The 14,738-nt window shown below is 29.7% G+C and overlaps 1 protein-coding gene across 13 annotated transcripts in view; it reads right to left on the bottom strand.

Moving 5' to 3' along the window:
• LOC107441179 (protein grainyhead) overlaps positions 1-14,738 on the bottom strand; it is a 72,489-nt gene that overhangs the window by 17,762 nt on the left and 39,989 nt on the right. For all 13 annotated transcript variants that reach the window (XM_043041923.3, XM_043041918.3, XM_043041925.3 and 10 more), the window contains exon 4: positions 4,947-5,271. In XM_043041923.3, coding sequence (XP_042897857.1) covers positions 4,947-5,271 — 325 coding nt within the window. The remainder of the gene's footprint in view (positions 1-4,946; positions 5,272-14,738) is intronic.

Here is a 14,738-nt window from a genome sequence, read left to right as displayed (position 1 = left end):
CTTAAAATAAATAAATAATTCCCTTTCCCCCATGTTTTCAAAAGTGAATCGTTACGAAAGGGATTTTCAATTTAGGTTTGACACATAAAATTATTTTATACTTTTCAGTCTACATGAAAAACACAGTTTAAAATTTTTATTTAACTCTATTATTTAGTTTTCAATCATTTTGTAAATATTCGCGCAATAAACGATTTCCCCAAGTTTAAAATTTAATTAGAAAAGAGTTGGTGATATATTGCGTCGAATTGATTTCTCAAATAAAAAGCTCTTTCGAAAAAATAGTTAGGCAAACTTTCTTATATTATTTTAATTATAATTCACACAATGAGTGAATAACATTGTGCGCCAAGAATTCGCACAAGTTACCTTTTCTCTAGTCAAATCCTATTGAAGTTTTTTCTCTCTTTCTTTCTTTTTTTTTTTTACGTTTTGGGAAAATAAATACAAAAATCAATTAGCATCGTTAAAATAAATTAATTTTCTTATAATAATACAGAAAAAAAAAAGTTTTCAAACGAAATTCGCATTATCTGCGCAAACAGATTTTGAATTAAATATTTTCAACACCAGGAAATACGAAATTAAATTTTAATGGAGAAAATAGTTTAAATTATAAAAGTTTATTCACATTATAATTTTTTGAACTGAATCAAATTCAATTCCTAAAATATTTTGATTTAAAACGTTATTTCAAACATATCATTAAGAAAAATTATTTCGGACATTAATTTTAAATAAACCCACGACAACCTAGATATGGCTCATTCTCTCTCTCTCAATGTATCTAGGTCAACATAAAAGAAACATTCATTTTAAACCACAACTATTACTCGTATCAGCATTTAAAATTTTTCAACTAATTAAACTGTGATAAATAACTGTAGTTATGTTTAGAACTTAAATTATCTGCAACCTATTTTCAGATTGTATGTTAGTTCTTTCACTCACTTTTGCCTGAAAAAAACTAGCTATTTTAAAAATTCATGATGTAAAGATTAATTCTTACCCACGAATGAATTAGAATCCTTGTACTAACATTTATTTTAGCGATATTTAAGGATGATTTTTTCGTCTCTGTATTTTGGTGATAGTTGATATTTTTAATGATTTTAAAATTTTTGTGCTTCTTTTAATATATATATATATATATATTAAAATATAAAATTGGAACGGTCCCCGTAAAACAGCATTTTTCGTACTTAATCAACTAGATAACTATCAATTTCCAACCAATTTGATTGAAAGAGTTATTTGCAGGGCAAGATTTCATTTTTCAAAATGAGTAGAAATGAGTTCTAATGCTGAAAATGCTACTAGCAAAATCAGGGTTTGAACAAACATGTCTTTAAGGTGGTATCGCGATATATTTTGTGACGTATAGAATCGCAACACATTGTTGTAAGGCTTATTGCAATAAAAAGATCACTCAATAGTAAATATTAAATCTTTATACTCGTATTAAAATTTAAGTACTCAAATGTGCGATTACGAATACGTTGTTATTGATGACATCGTATTTGAAATATCGAGATTTTAAGAACGATGTGGAAATTGCCGGGCCGGAAGTAAGACAACTGCAACAACTGTCGAAAAACGATTTGAAAATGACATTTATTTACGATGGCATAGTCGCTAATTGGATACGCCAAAAAGTGATTAGTCAAATTTGAAACTCACGTGTAGTAATGTCATCCATATTAAAAATATAATTTAAAGAACCATGTGAAAAAAAATCGTAAAAACATAGAATAACTGCTGAGAAAATAGTCTGAAAATGATGCGGATTAATGATGGAATTGTCGCAAATAAAGCACGTCAAAAAAGTGATTACTCAAATTCGAAATTTGGGTGTAGAAATTTCGTATTTAAAAATCGGAATTTAAAAAAACCAAATTAAAACGGCGTAATAAAAAAAATATTTAAAAAAAACCCATTGAAAACGAGGTGGCTTTACGACGGAATTGTCGCGAATTGAGTACATCAAAAAGCATGAAAACAAAAGATGGAAAACGATTGAAAATCGAGACCAATCAAGTTACTAGCAAATTTTTTTTCTATCTAGCGTTTGATTATTTAACTAGCAATTCGCTACTTGCTGATTGACGAATCGTGCCCTAATAACGAGGATTTTTTTTCTTCTTTTTTTTTGGCCATATATTGTCATTTTGTTCAGAAAAAAAAAAAAAAAAAAAAAAAAAACGATTATCCTACGTGCTGCGAAAACTACATCACTACAAAAATTGTTAAGTTTTAAATAAAGAAGATAAATATTGAAGGAGTTATAAAGTTGCTCCTACTCATATTTCTTAAAAAACAAAAGTTTTACCTTATCGTTAAACTAACGGAAACTAAATAGATGTTATCTAAACTATTTAGTTTAGTCAAGTACATCAGTAAATACTGTAGAATTACTGAAGAAGCTCGAGTAGAATATCTGCCATTTTAGTATATCTCAGTAAAGAAGACTAACATTTTTGTGTAGTTTTCTAAATTTGGAGCAAAACATACAGAGTAATGCAAACAATAAATATTTTTGTTTCTATTCATTACGATTCCTAAATTCAGAAAGAAAAAAAAAGCCGTTTCGAGGAAAATCACGATTTCGTTTTTCTTTAAGTTTGGCCGTACTTCAAAAGGCATTTGTCGAAACTTTTGCTGGGCAAGCTGGTAGTATGTCAGTTATTTTTACATCATAAATTGAAATGGCCCTTTTTAATGTTGTTCATGGAAGAAAATGCACTGCAACCTATTTCAAGGAAAGACTCGTTCTGCAAATTCATTAAATATTCTTCTTGACAATTGTTTATTTAGATGAAAAATGGTTTGTGTGTGAGAGAGAAAAAAAAAAGTATAAACCAGACACGTTTGAATAATATTGAAGAGGTCAAATCAGTAAGGTTAAGTCAGTCCAATAAATCAGCAGCGTGCCGGAGCCCTATAACCTCAATAATTTATCCTAGTTTTCGATAATAAGGTTAAAATAATCAACATTTATTGATTGACCATAGAATTCTCAGTCTGGGGATTTATTATTTTTATATTCTTGTTAAACTTTGTAAGCCTATTGTTCATTATAAATGGCCATCTGAAATTTGCAGTTTCCTGAAAGTTATTGCATCGGAAATTCAGAGGAAAAAATCATTCACGTAGTGGAATTTAAGCGTAAGAGTTCCGATGAAATTCAATTAATAAAATAGTAGAATCAATTTAAGTAAATCATGTTACTAAAACCCATCTTTCAATTTGTAATTTTAAACAATTCCATCAGCAGGAAAAATATACTGAGCTAAAATGGATGACGATTAAGAAAATCTAGTATTTGTTTAATGTAAATAATTTTAGAGGTTTAACAGAATGCTAAGATACGATGAAATTAAATGTGGAGTTCAAATGATAAATAAGCTAAAATCCGTTATACAGCACTCATTTTATCATATAATAGTTATTATAGCTTGAAAAAAGGCGGAAAAGGGGTCATTATCATTAAGACATCACGATGGAGCCATACTGTTCCAAAATGTTACCGTACTGTTGTTATTATTATGATATAAATAGTGTATAGTTACCACCATTTTTGGTGCTGAGGTGAACTAAAACATTTTCACAGTGCACTTTTTCACTGCTATAGTTTTATTTATATTTATTTATCCATTTTTTGGTTGTTTACTGACAGCACATACTTTTTATGCGCATTAAAATCAATTTGAGGGCTTCATTGCAAAAACATTTTATTTAAAAAAAAAAAAAAAGAAGCAAGACTTTTTTTTTAGTAAAATAACTGCCTTCATTCTTTCAAACAATTGTTATTTTGTCAATTTCATATTATTTCTTGTACGATAACTATAGTTCTGTACTTAAAAGTGTACCTCAACAGCAAAAATGGTGGCAACTATACAACAGTACCTTGAGTGATCAATTGGAGAGAAATGCAAACATTTGGATAACTTTTCGAATAGTTGGGGTTTTCTTAGATTAAAATTATGTTGTCTCAATCACATCCTCTCCATTTTATCTGTAGTTAGTTCGCATCAAACTTGTAATCTTATAACATCTTGGTACCAACAGGGACGGAGCAGGATATTTACAAACATTAAAAGCGATATTTTAAATTGAATTAATTATATTTTTTAATTAAAAGTTTTTAATGTGCTGAAACTTTCATTTCTGGCTAGTTTTTTTTTTTAAATAGATAAATGGCTTTTTTTTTATCTCTCTTTTCCGAACAATTTTAAACTTGCAAAAGAGTTTGCAAAGTGTAAACGATATGAAAAATAAATCTTTAGAGATTGCCAGACTGCAGACAACGTTTTTTGAATAAAAATTGCGGACTTTATTTAAATTTTCGCAGCACAGAAACAAGTAATATTTGTCTCTTTTTTTTTTTTTACCCAATGCTGTACCAAACTCTCTTTAGATCATTTCCCCTTACCCTCAATTTGATAATGCATTCACATATTTACTGTCAAGTTGGTTAAATTTCAGTGGCTTATTAAATTTTTTTTTCATTAAATTGTATTTTTATATTAAATGTTTCCATAAGCAAAGCGTTCTATCTCAAAAATCTAGCTCCTTATTCTATGCTATCACTTTTAGAAAGGGCTTGGGGTAATGAAACTGTAAGCGAGGAAAGTCATTTTTCAAAAGAGCATTTTTCGGTTTAAAAAAAATAATAAAAAAAAAATTAAAAAAAAAAAAACCCTCCCCGAGTTTTTCATCGGCAATAGAATGTTTTGGTGTATCCATTGGAAATGCCGGGAACTTGTGAAATACCTAGCTGGAAACAATCCTAAGGAATAATTTGGTGTAAGCTGCGATTTATCACTTTAATTTTCGCTTTTCTGTAGATATACCCTCAAAAGGTTTGACCTTCTGTCCTGAGGGGAGATCCTCCTTAATAATTTGATGTCGAATAAAACAGTAGAATGTTTGAAGTAACAGCTTACGTGTCTTGAAGCCTCGACCATTTCAACGTCCTGGTTATCCCCATCGTCTGTTTGTTTGACTTCGACAGCTGAGGGTGCGAGTAATGGCAGAGCTTGAGAGTTCTCTTTGTCATCTTTTCCAGAGTCATGAACTCCGTCTGGCACTGGCTGTATAACTGAATTTTCTCTGTCTAACGAATGTACAATTACTTTATTACCGTCACCCCTGTGGAGATAAATGGCTGTTGGAGTGGATAGGTCACTCGGTTGTTGGACCGGACTTGGCACTGGAGATGTGTCTGTGTGGGCAGTGATTAATTCACCTTCAGATGGAGCGACAGCAACGCTGAAATAAACAAATGAAGAATTGTTTTGAGTATTGAAACATAGAATCATATTAAGCATTACTGTTTTAATAGCATAGAATGAATCCAGTGGATGACGCTTTTATTTTTTTAATTAGGTTTTTAAAGTATATAAACCTTTTTTTTTTTTTTTTTACTCTAGATTAAATCAAACAGATAAACGATATAAAAATAATTAAATAAAAGAAAGTGCTTATTATAGTGTCTTGTATGCTTTTAAAACAATATTTTGGAGGAGAGGGTGAGAAAAAATTACTAAGTTATAGATTAAGAATATTTTATTGACAAAAGCCTCTTGCATTGATAAGAGGTACAGCGATTTATGTCAGAGGTATACATTCCAACTTATGAGCACATTCTAAAATACCTGTCTGAGACTATCATGGGAATTTGTTAAAGATTTTACTTTCTCGTAGCATTTTTTTTTTCCCCTTTTCTTTTTCTTCAGGACAAACGTTTTTACGCCGTCACTGAAGATGTAAGGACGCCGGGCCGGGAACAGATCTTTAAAGTTGAGGATTCCTGCTCTACGCCTTGCTAAACTAAAAATGGTTTATTTTTACAGTTTTTTAAAAAAAAAAAAACAATTTTTAACAGCAAGCACTGAATTTCGGAACATTTTAATTTTGTTTCAACACTTCAATGTAATCCTATTGAGGCACATCAACTGGAAAATACATAGACAAAAGTAAATAAAAATAGTTTTTTTTGGATCTATTTTTTGGCTCTATTTCTTTTATCTACTTTGCTATTTTTTTTCTTTTTCTTTTTTAAACAAGCCTATTTGCAGAATAATATAATTATATATAATGAATGTTACAGTTAAAATAAATTCAGATTAAGAAACTGACTATTTTTAATTTGGCAATGATTTTGTCAACAAAAAAAAAAGTATTGTTTTTATTAAGTAACAAATGAGGACACTTTCTTCAAAAATTTTACTTCACTTTAAAAGTTCACATGAATGAGTATCTTAAAATATTTTATGCAATCCAAAGTTATGATTTACCAGTAAAAGCGTTTTAAAATTTAATGAAAGGAAATTTGAAGAAAAAAAACTAAACTAGAATTTCTTTGATTAAATTGTAGAGAAACAAAAAGATTTGTTTAGGTTTAGTCTTAATACACACGACATCAATAAGCGCTTCTGAGAATTTAAAAGTATTGTGCGAAAACTTGAAGAATAAATAATTGAATTGCTCTTTGCATAAGTAGGATTGTATACATTTTACATCCAGAAGTGTGGCTTACGTAATGTTTTTCAAAAATGAGGTATACAAGTTTGTTTTAATGTGTTCTAATATATAATGTATTAAATTAAAATTAACTAGTGAAAAGTTTTTTTTCTTCCTCGCAACATGCTCTTGAGTCATGCAAAAGCATTTAAAGATTACTTTAATGGACTATGTTTTAAACTCAAATTGTTTTATAATTGATGAAAGATGATGGCCACACAGCAATCAAATGTTACAAAACGGCGTCGAGCTCAATCAACGTATCAGCGGAGCGTGAACACTGGCACTCGTAATTCACGCATTTACGCAACTCCCCGGACCCATCTACGCAGTTCCAACACCTCATCCATGCGGGATCACCAGGAAACAGCAAGGACATTTCTATTTTGGCAACAATCACCCATCGCAATTAGTCACTTCCGGTAGGACAATGGTCGATGGATGATACGGGCGGTAGTCTCCAAAAATAAAAACGCATCCATAAAAAGTTAACAATTTTTGCCCATTAGCCTGCTATGAAAGGCACCAGTGATTCCCTGACTTTGATCAGCCGGGAGAGAATGAAATAACTATTGTTACTAATAAAAATAAAAAGAAGAAGAAAAATATTGGATCGTTAGTATTCTGAGTCTATTGGGCTTCGACCATCGAGGCGTGAAGGTAGGCACTGGGAAATGCTAGAGTCAATCTTTACACAACAGAAAGTACACAAAAGACTAGAACAATAGTTTTTGAGAAGTGGATTAAATGACACGGTTTATGTCATCGAACGTGCCTGGATTACTGTACGGCCATGGATTGTTGATAACATTAGAGATTCACTGCGTTGTCGTTTTTAACGTAAATAGTAGTTATTTGTTTCTCGTAAGATATAAATAGCGTTATTCGGTTACAGTTATAAATCGCTTAAGCTACTTATGGTATTTTTGCTAGTTAATTGAACAAAATAATAAAACTTTTCCGCCAATCAAGATTTCATGCATGAAAAAAAAATACTATACATATATAATAGATTTTGGCAGTTAAATATTAATTCCGCTCATAACAGGCAGAATATGAGTATCGCATGAACAGGAAAATGTTTCATGGCTGATGACTATAGCATAAACGACATCTTTTGAAACGAGTTAATTTCTTCTTTAGAATGCAATGGCGGAGTTGAAATGAATTCCGTACAATGATACAAAAAGAAATTCATACAATCCCATACAGGAATTGATTAAATCTTTTCTTATTATTATTCTTAACATAAGTTAACGTGATTAAATTATGTCCGAGCGCCCTTAATTGTGGTGCATCAGTACAAATCGGTCATGTGGAGAAGTATTAGGTCCCAATTTAACCATGGTTTTATTCTATTAAAAGATGGAAGAAAGTGATCAAGTGATCACCGTGGGAATGGAAAATCAACGAAATAGTTATTTTATCAAGAGTTATTTCATTTTAATCTTGCAATTTTTTAATGGTTATTAACACTAAAAAGACTGAAACTTAGTATAGACCTATATTGCCCAAAAGCAGTCAAAATGAAATGAAATGATGATAATGAAAGAATAACAAATGATAATGAAAGAATAACTTATGTGTAAAGAAATTTGTTTAAAATTAATTTTTAATATTTTTTATATTATTTACAGTTATAACAAAATATTAGTAAATATTAGCAATAAAAAAATCATATGCTGTACAAAAAGTTGTGAAAAGAAATTGTGTCGTTATATACATCATTGTTTTTCTAATTGAAAAGCAGTCAAAATGGACATCTAGAGTTTTTCGGTTGCAGGATTTTTCTCTCAGTAATGTTCGTTTTCGTAACTGGCAACAGTTCTTCGAAAATGTATTCGCAGTATCGCTGGGGTTGCTTCATGAAGAAATCAGAAGTTAATACAGTATCTCTATTTGCCTTATCATCACTTTTAGAGAAGCTCATACAAAATAGTGTACCCTTCCCTTGCTTCGATGATTGTTTACTTCATCAACAAATCGTTTGACCGACACCTCTTCTTCGACAAATCATTTCAGGCTCTGCTAACAAATCATGGTATGCTTTTATGCAATTTTTGAAGCAAATGAATGCAATTCAAATAGGTACCCCATTGGATTATCAGCTACTTTTGTCACTAGCTTGACTACGACCCTAATATTTCCACTGATTTTAAAAATATTGCAAAAGGTATGAAAAAGAGCAGCTTATAAAAATTGTTAGAAATTTGTCATACTTTAAAACAAATTTTTCAGCATTAACCTATTTATTTTTATTCGTTTATTTTTTCTAATTTTATTAGGTACTGGTTGCGGCGGACTTCACTCTTTTATTATCAGATGTATAGCAGATATGTTTTAAAAGGAACTAAACGTTAACATACAAATATTCATTAAATTTAACTTTAAAATCATGATACTCATAAGAGCGTTTCAATCTTTGAATATTTTGTAGCTTGCAACTTTGAAAAAATGTCATTGAAGTACTTAGCTAATGACACTGAATCTTATTTTCATCAAGTTAGTAAAACTGATTAGCAAAAAGTGAACTGGTGCATGAATTCATTGCACAATAAGTTCAAATGCATTTGTAAATATGCTTAAAACTTTGGCCTTTTACAAATATAATCCAGAAAAATATAATGTATTTTCGTTCATCATTTCAATTCGCAACGTAGTTGACTGTAAAATGTGCAAATTTTCGTAACGAATTTCAACAATGTATACTTTAATCGGTAAGGCACAACTCACGAATTCAAATGATACAAAACTTTATAATTACAGATAACCATTTAAAAAGAGAGATATCAATCCTGTTGCGTGCCTCCAGCAATATACAATATTAAACAATAGTTTCACGTACGAGAGGTCTTTGCGAGGGGCTGCAAGGTCATAAAACTGACAAGGTAAAATGAGGATAAAAAAAAATCCAAGAGGGACTGGGGATAATGTGACATCGTTAGTTGAAAGAAAGAAAATAATCTTGTCCACTCTAAAAGGTAGGACATGTTGAAAATATCTAGAATGGAATTGTGGAGGAAGAAAATGCATGGGAAGACGAGAGTTGTTTCAAAATCTCTGGTTATTGCACCTAATAGTATGTCGAAATATGTCCCTCATTCTAAGCCATTGCCATTTTAAAGATTATTAATGGGGCTTTGATTTTGTTACCCTTTCCCCCCGTAACGTTTTGATTTTTTTTCTTTCTAAGATGATCTTTAGCTGTATTAACGTTTGAATTTGGCTGGAATTTTATTGTACGTATATTCTAGCTTCGAACATCTTCTGAAAACTTGAAGTTTTAATTTCGATTGTACCTTTCGGGATTCTATAAAATTTATTTGAATAAGGTAGTGAGTTTCAAAGCTTTATAATATGATCGAATTTCCTAATAATTAAGAATATTCTTCTTTATTACATTACACCCATTTTATGTAGCTATCCCAAATAAGTATGAATATCAAAAAATAATTTTTAGATATTTATCAAAAAATAATTTGTTTGCAATTTAAAGTTCTCCGCTTATAATTATTTTACTGGTACATTAAAAAAAACTTACCAAATTACAATGTGTGGATATAAAAATTTAAAAATAACAATTATAAAATTTAAATTGCAGGCAGCATTAAGTTACACAATAAAGTTCTGATAATTAAAGTGTAAAGTTACTTTATAATTTTAAATGTGCTTTAATGCACATTAAAATTCGTTTTAATGCACTTAAATGATCTACCTAAACGTTTATGAGCAGGTACTCGAACAAAGTACCTGCACAAAAAACCTCGAACAAAGTAAATTCAGTTTTTGCCACCCCACTGCGATGGTCCTGATAAATTAAAAGCATATTTCTTGAAGTTACAATTTCGAATTCTTGACTCGAACGGACCTTCACTACCCATTGACAATATTTGCATCAATTCCCCCCCCCCCGGCAGATTTAGAATTTTGACTCTCAAAATATGGGGATAGCTGCAGTCTGGAAAAAATGATCCCAATATTTATATAGGAGAGCAGACGAAAGTTTGGACTCATTTTGCGTATTTCACCAAATGAAGTTCTTAAGTGACTTGAAAAATTTCTGCACAAAATGATAGAATATACGCTTATCTGTGGATTTCTATTTCTGATTTATAAGACTGAAATGCTATCAAAGTTCGAATTGTTGAAATTTTAATCCTCGCGAACATAGTTTAAACAAATCGATAGCTACGTTATTTAATTATTTTGTACATTTCATTTAGGAACTCTGGAAACAAATGTTTTATCTCGTGTTCTTGAAACGTTATTCCGGGATCTGAATCGTGTTATTAAAAGAGAATAATAAACATTATAAGACCACCCAAATTTTTTGAAAATCACCCATTCAGAACATTGCCCATTGAGATAAATTTGGTCATTAAAAAGAAATTAATATGAAGAAAAAAAAATCCGAATATGAAGTGGACTGAAACAAGTTTTGATATGGTCTTTTTAATTTCTATACTTTTTTAAATTCTTTTTTAATTCACTTAAAATTTATTTCGAACAGAAACAAATATATCCACGCTTCATTTAATTGACAAACAAGCATTCTTAGACAAAATAACATTTCGAAAACACACATTTAATTTTTTTAATCGGTATTATACCTCTTGTTAAATCTTTGATTAAACAATAAAAAAGAAGAAAAAAAGGAAAAGAAAATATTAAAAAAAAAAACCTTGGCTTATAAGTAAACGTAATTTTTCGTTTTTTATCTTAAGACAATGACGCTTATTGTAACAATTTAATGTTACAACATAATTGAAAAGGAATAATAAAACATTTCCTTGATTTCACCCGATCCCTTGTGTTGCCCAAGGAAGCTTGAAACAAAGGAGTGTCACAAAAAAAAAAAGCCATTTTTGATCCAAGGTTCATAATCATTCAAAGAAACCATTCAGCCATCCATCAGACAGATCATATACCCCTTGTAGTTGAGTTTACAAACTAAATGATAGGGTATATTTTACAAGCAACTATAGGTGTTTATTACTTATTTTATTGAAAGTAGTCAATTTTCGTTAGAATTATTTCTCGGTAACTATTTAAGGGAATATTTTTACAAATTTTGGAATTGCATACAAAAAGTTACGCAGTTAAATCACGTTAACATTTTTGTAACTCCTATTTTAATTCAAGGAATGTTGGTACAGTACAGAACCCATTATCCGGAAATCAGAAAACCGGAATACCAAAAAACCGGAACGAAATTCGATAAATTTTCTCGCCATTTAAAAAAAAAAAAAATTTCCTCATAAGATTTTACGATTTTTCTTTCTTTTTTAAAAAATGTTTACCTTACCATCATTTTGGAAATAATCATTAGTGTATTACTTCATCTTTTTTTCTTCTGTTTTAGATTATTTCCGCATATTTTTTATTTAGTTGGGTTTAACAATAAAAAAAAAACGGCTTTTTGTAGCGATTCAGAAAACCGGAAAAATCAGTTATCCGGAATAGCGATGGTCCCGACCGTTCCGGATAATCGGTTTCCTACTGCATAAAACAGTTAGCACATTTTAATGATTTAAAGTGGATCTCTCAGCAGGTTATAAGTGATTGCAATCAGTGTAACTGTTTAATCGCAATTTGAATGATCTTTTACGGGCGTCTAATGTTCGTTCAATAACAAATGTACGGTTTATCCAAAACGGAAGTGCTGTACATAACAAGGAATAAAAATTGAACAAAATGATTACATTATTCGAAATACTTTTTTTTTTAAATTCGATGGTATTCATTGTTGGGCGGGAATGGATTACTTGCATCATTTTTAAGGAATTTGAAATCATTTCAACAGAAACAAAGATTGGAAACTTTAAATTAGACTAGTGACCGAATCAGAATGAAAAATACTGAAATGAGGAAGAGATGCCTGTTTGTCAGCATATTTCGAGCCTGTTTGTCAGCATATTAATAAGCACTGCTAAAAATGATTGATTTCGGAAAGAAGAAAAAAACTGAAAAATCACGTGTCTGTTTAAACACGTGATTGGCTTTCAAAAGATAAACAACAGTCTGTCTATGGAAAGAACTCCTCACGCCATTCATCTCAAGCAGTGGCGGTGACTATGATTACAAGGTTTAATTATTTCAATAAGAGAATCGACTAGAAAAATGGAATTAAGGGAGAGAAGGAAATTCTCCTCTTTGAAATGCGCTTCTTGTTTCCATAGAAGTTCTATCTTGCTTCCATATATATATATATATATATATATATATATATATATATATATATATATATATATATATATATATATATATATATATATACATATATGGCAACGTTACTTTTAAAAAGTAACGAGTAAAAGTACAAGTATTTTTAAAAAAAGTAACGAGTAAAAAGTACAAGTAAAAGTACAAGTACTAAACAAAAAAAGTAACGATTTAAAAGTATGTTTCTAGGAAATCAAAGTAAACTAAAATTTTATTGAATAATATTCTTATGTTCTTTAATGTTTTTGCAAAATTGTTGTTATTTATTTAATTATTTTTAATTTTGAAAGTTATGAACATTAATTTATTTTTAAATTCGGAAGAATATTATAATATAATTTTATAATATAATCGTATAATATAATTTAAAAATCAAATATGATTTTAATATCAAACTTTTTATGGATTTGCACGAAAAAGAAATTTTATCTATTGATTTTAATTTTTAGTTTATTATTTTTATTTATTTAAATTATCATTGATTTAAAATTGTTTTACTCTATAGAAACGCGTTTTAAAAGCACGAACATAAACAAAGCAAACACGGGGTTTCAGATAGCTTTGTGATCTTTGAGCTAGTAAAAAATTATTGACTGTGCAGTATAAGTTGAAGCAGAACAGTTTACTGTTTTATTTGTAACAATGGCTTATGCTGAAGTCATGCGAGAAAATCATTTTCCGAACATTTCTGCCTAACGGAATAATAAAAATTTGTAAACGAATTTTAGTATCAGCTGCTAAATTAATACCTTCGAGTTTTCAAGAGTTAAAATGATAATTATAATAGTTTTCAATAGCACAAATAGTTCTGAAGTTCTTAGAGACTTGACTGGGCGTTGTTTGACAAGGTCGGGAATGAACATAATTTTAGTAAAAAATGTACTAGGTAAAAATGTATTTAGTAAAAAATGTATTGAGACAAAAATGTATTATTAGTGACTTCAAAAAGGAAATTGAAAAATGTAATAACAAAATCCAACATTTTTTATTTAAAATGTAATAAATAAATGCATAAAACTCGAAAATGAATGACTTGCTAATTAATATTTTTATTCATTTTGCAAAATAATTGCATTTCGAAAGTGGTGTCACTGAGTCTGCTGCGAGAATTTCTCAGAACGTGCTTAGCCACGCTGAATAAGCGCCCCACGGGAGGTCAAGGTATTTAAACACGAAGTTAGCTGTGAATGCATATATATTGCACATTAATTTTATAAATTAAAAAAACATAAGCATTTTTTTAAATTTTATTTTTTTTCTTCCTTTTTTTCTTTTTAGAAAGCTTACCGAGCTTCAGAAAAAAGTAACGATTTCATTCGACATTTCCGTTACAAATACTTGTACTTTTTCCCTAAAAAAGTAACGAAAGTACAAGTAAAAGTACCAAATTTAAAAAGTAACGAAGTACAAGTAAAAGTACGTACTTTTTACTTGTTCCGGCGGTACAAGTAACGAAAGTAAAAGTACTGCCATATATGTATATATATATATATATATAAAATTCAAATATTTATCAACCAGCAATAGATAAATTTAAGAAAGTTACAGCGTTATACGAAAATTAACGAACACAAGAAACTATACGAAACACAAGATAACAATTTTTTGTTGCATTTATGCAAATACTTTATCTTGACTAATGCGAGTGCGGGGATTTCAAATCTGAAATTAGTTTTGCTCCTGAAGTTGAAGATATTTTAAAGACATTTTTATCACATTTTCTGTTGAAATGTACAAGTTTAAAAAGGACTGTGACCTATTCAAAAGTTCAAAACGAAACAGTTCATAACAGGTAAGTACCCTTAGCGGCGTATAAAGATTCCTATGCAATTTTAATCTTGATGATGTGCCCTAGTTCTCTTAGAAGTTAGTCGCAACATTTACGTGCCCCTCTTTGTTACATAACGTTTTTAAACTTGTACATTTTGACAAAAATTGGAATAAATATATCATTAAAAAAAATGTAGCTTGGAGAGAGAGAGAAACCGATT

Source organism: Parasteatoda tepidariorum, chromosome 1, assembly GCF_982258835.1.
Source record: "Parasteatoda tepidariorum strain Cologne lab strain chromosome 1, Ptep-v5.0, whole genome shotgun sequence".
Taxonomy (NCBI): Eukaryota; Metazoa; Arthropoda; class Arachnida; order Araneae; family Theridiidae; genus Parasteatoda; species Parasteatoda tepidariorum.
The sequence above is the reverse complement of the archived record's forward strand: the minus strand, read 5'-3'. Positions and strand labels throughout refer to the sequence as shown.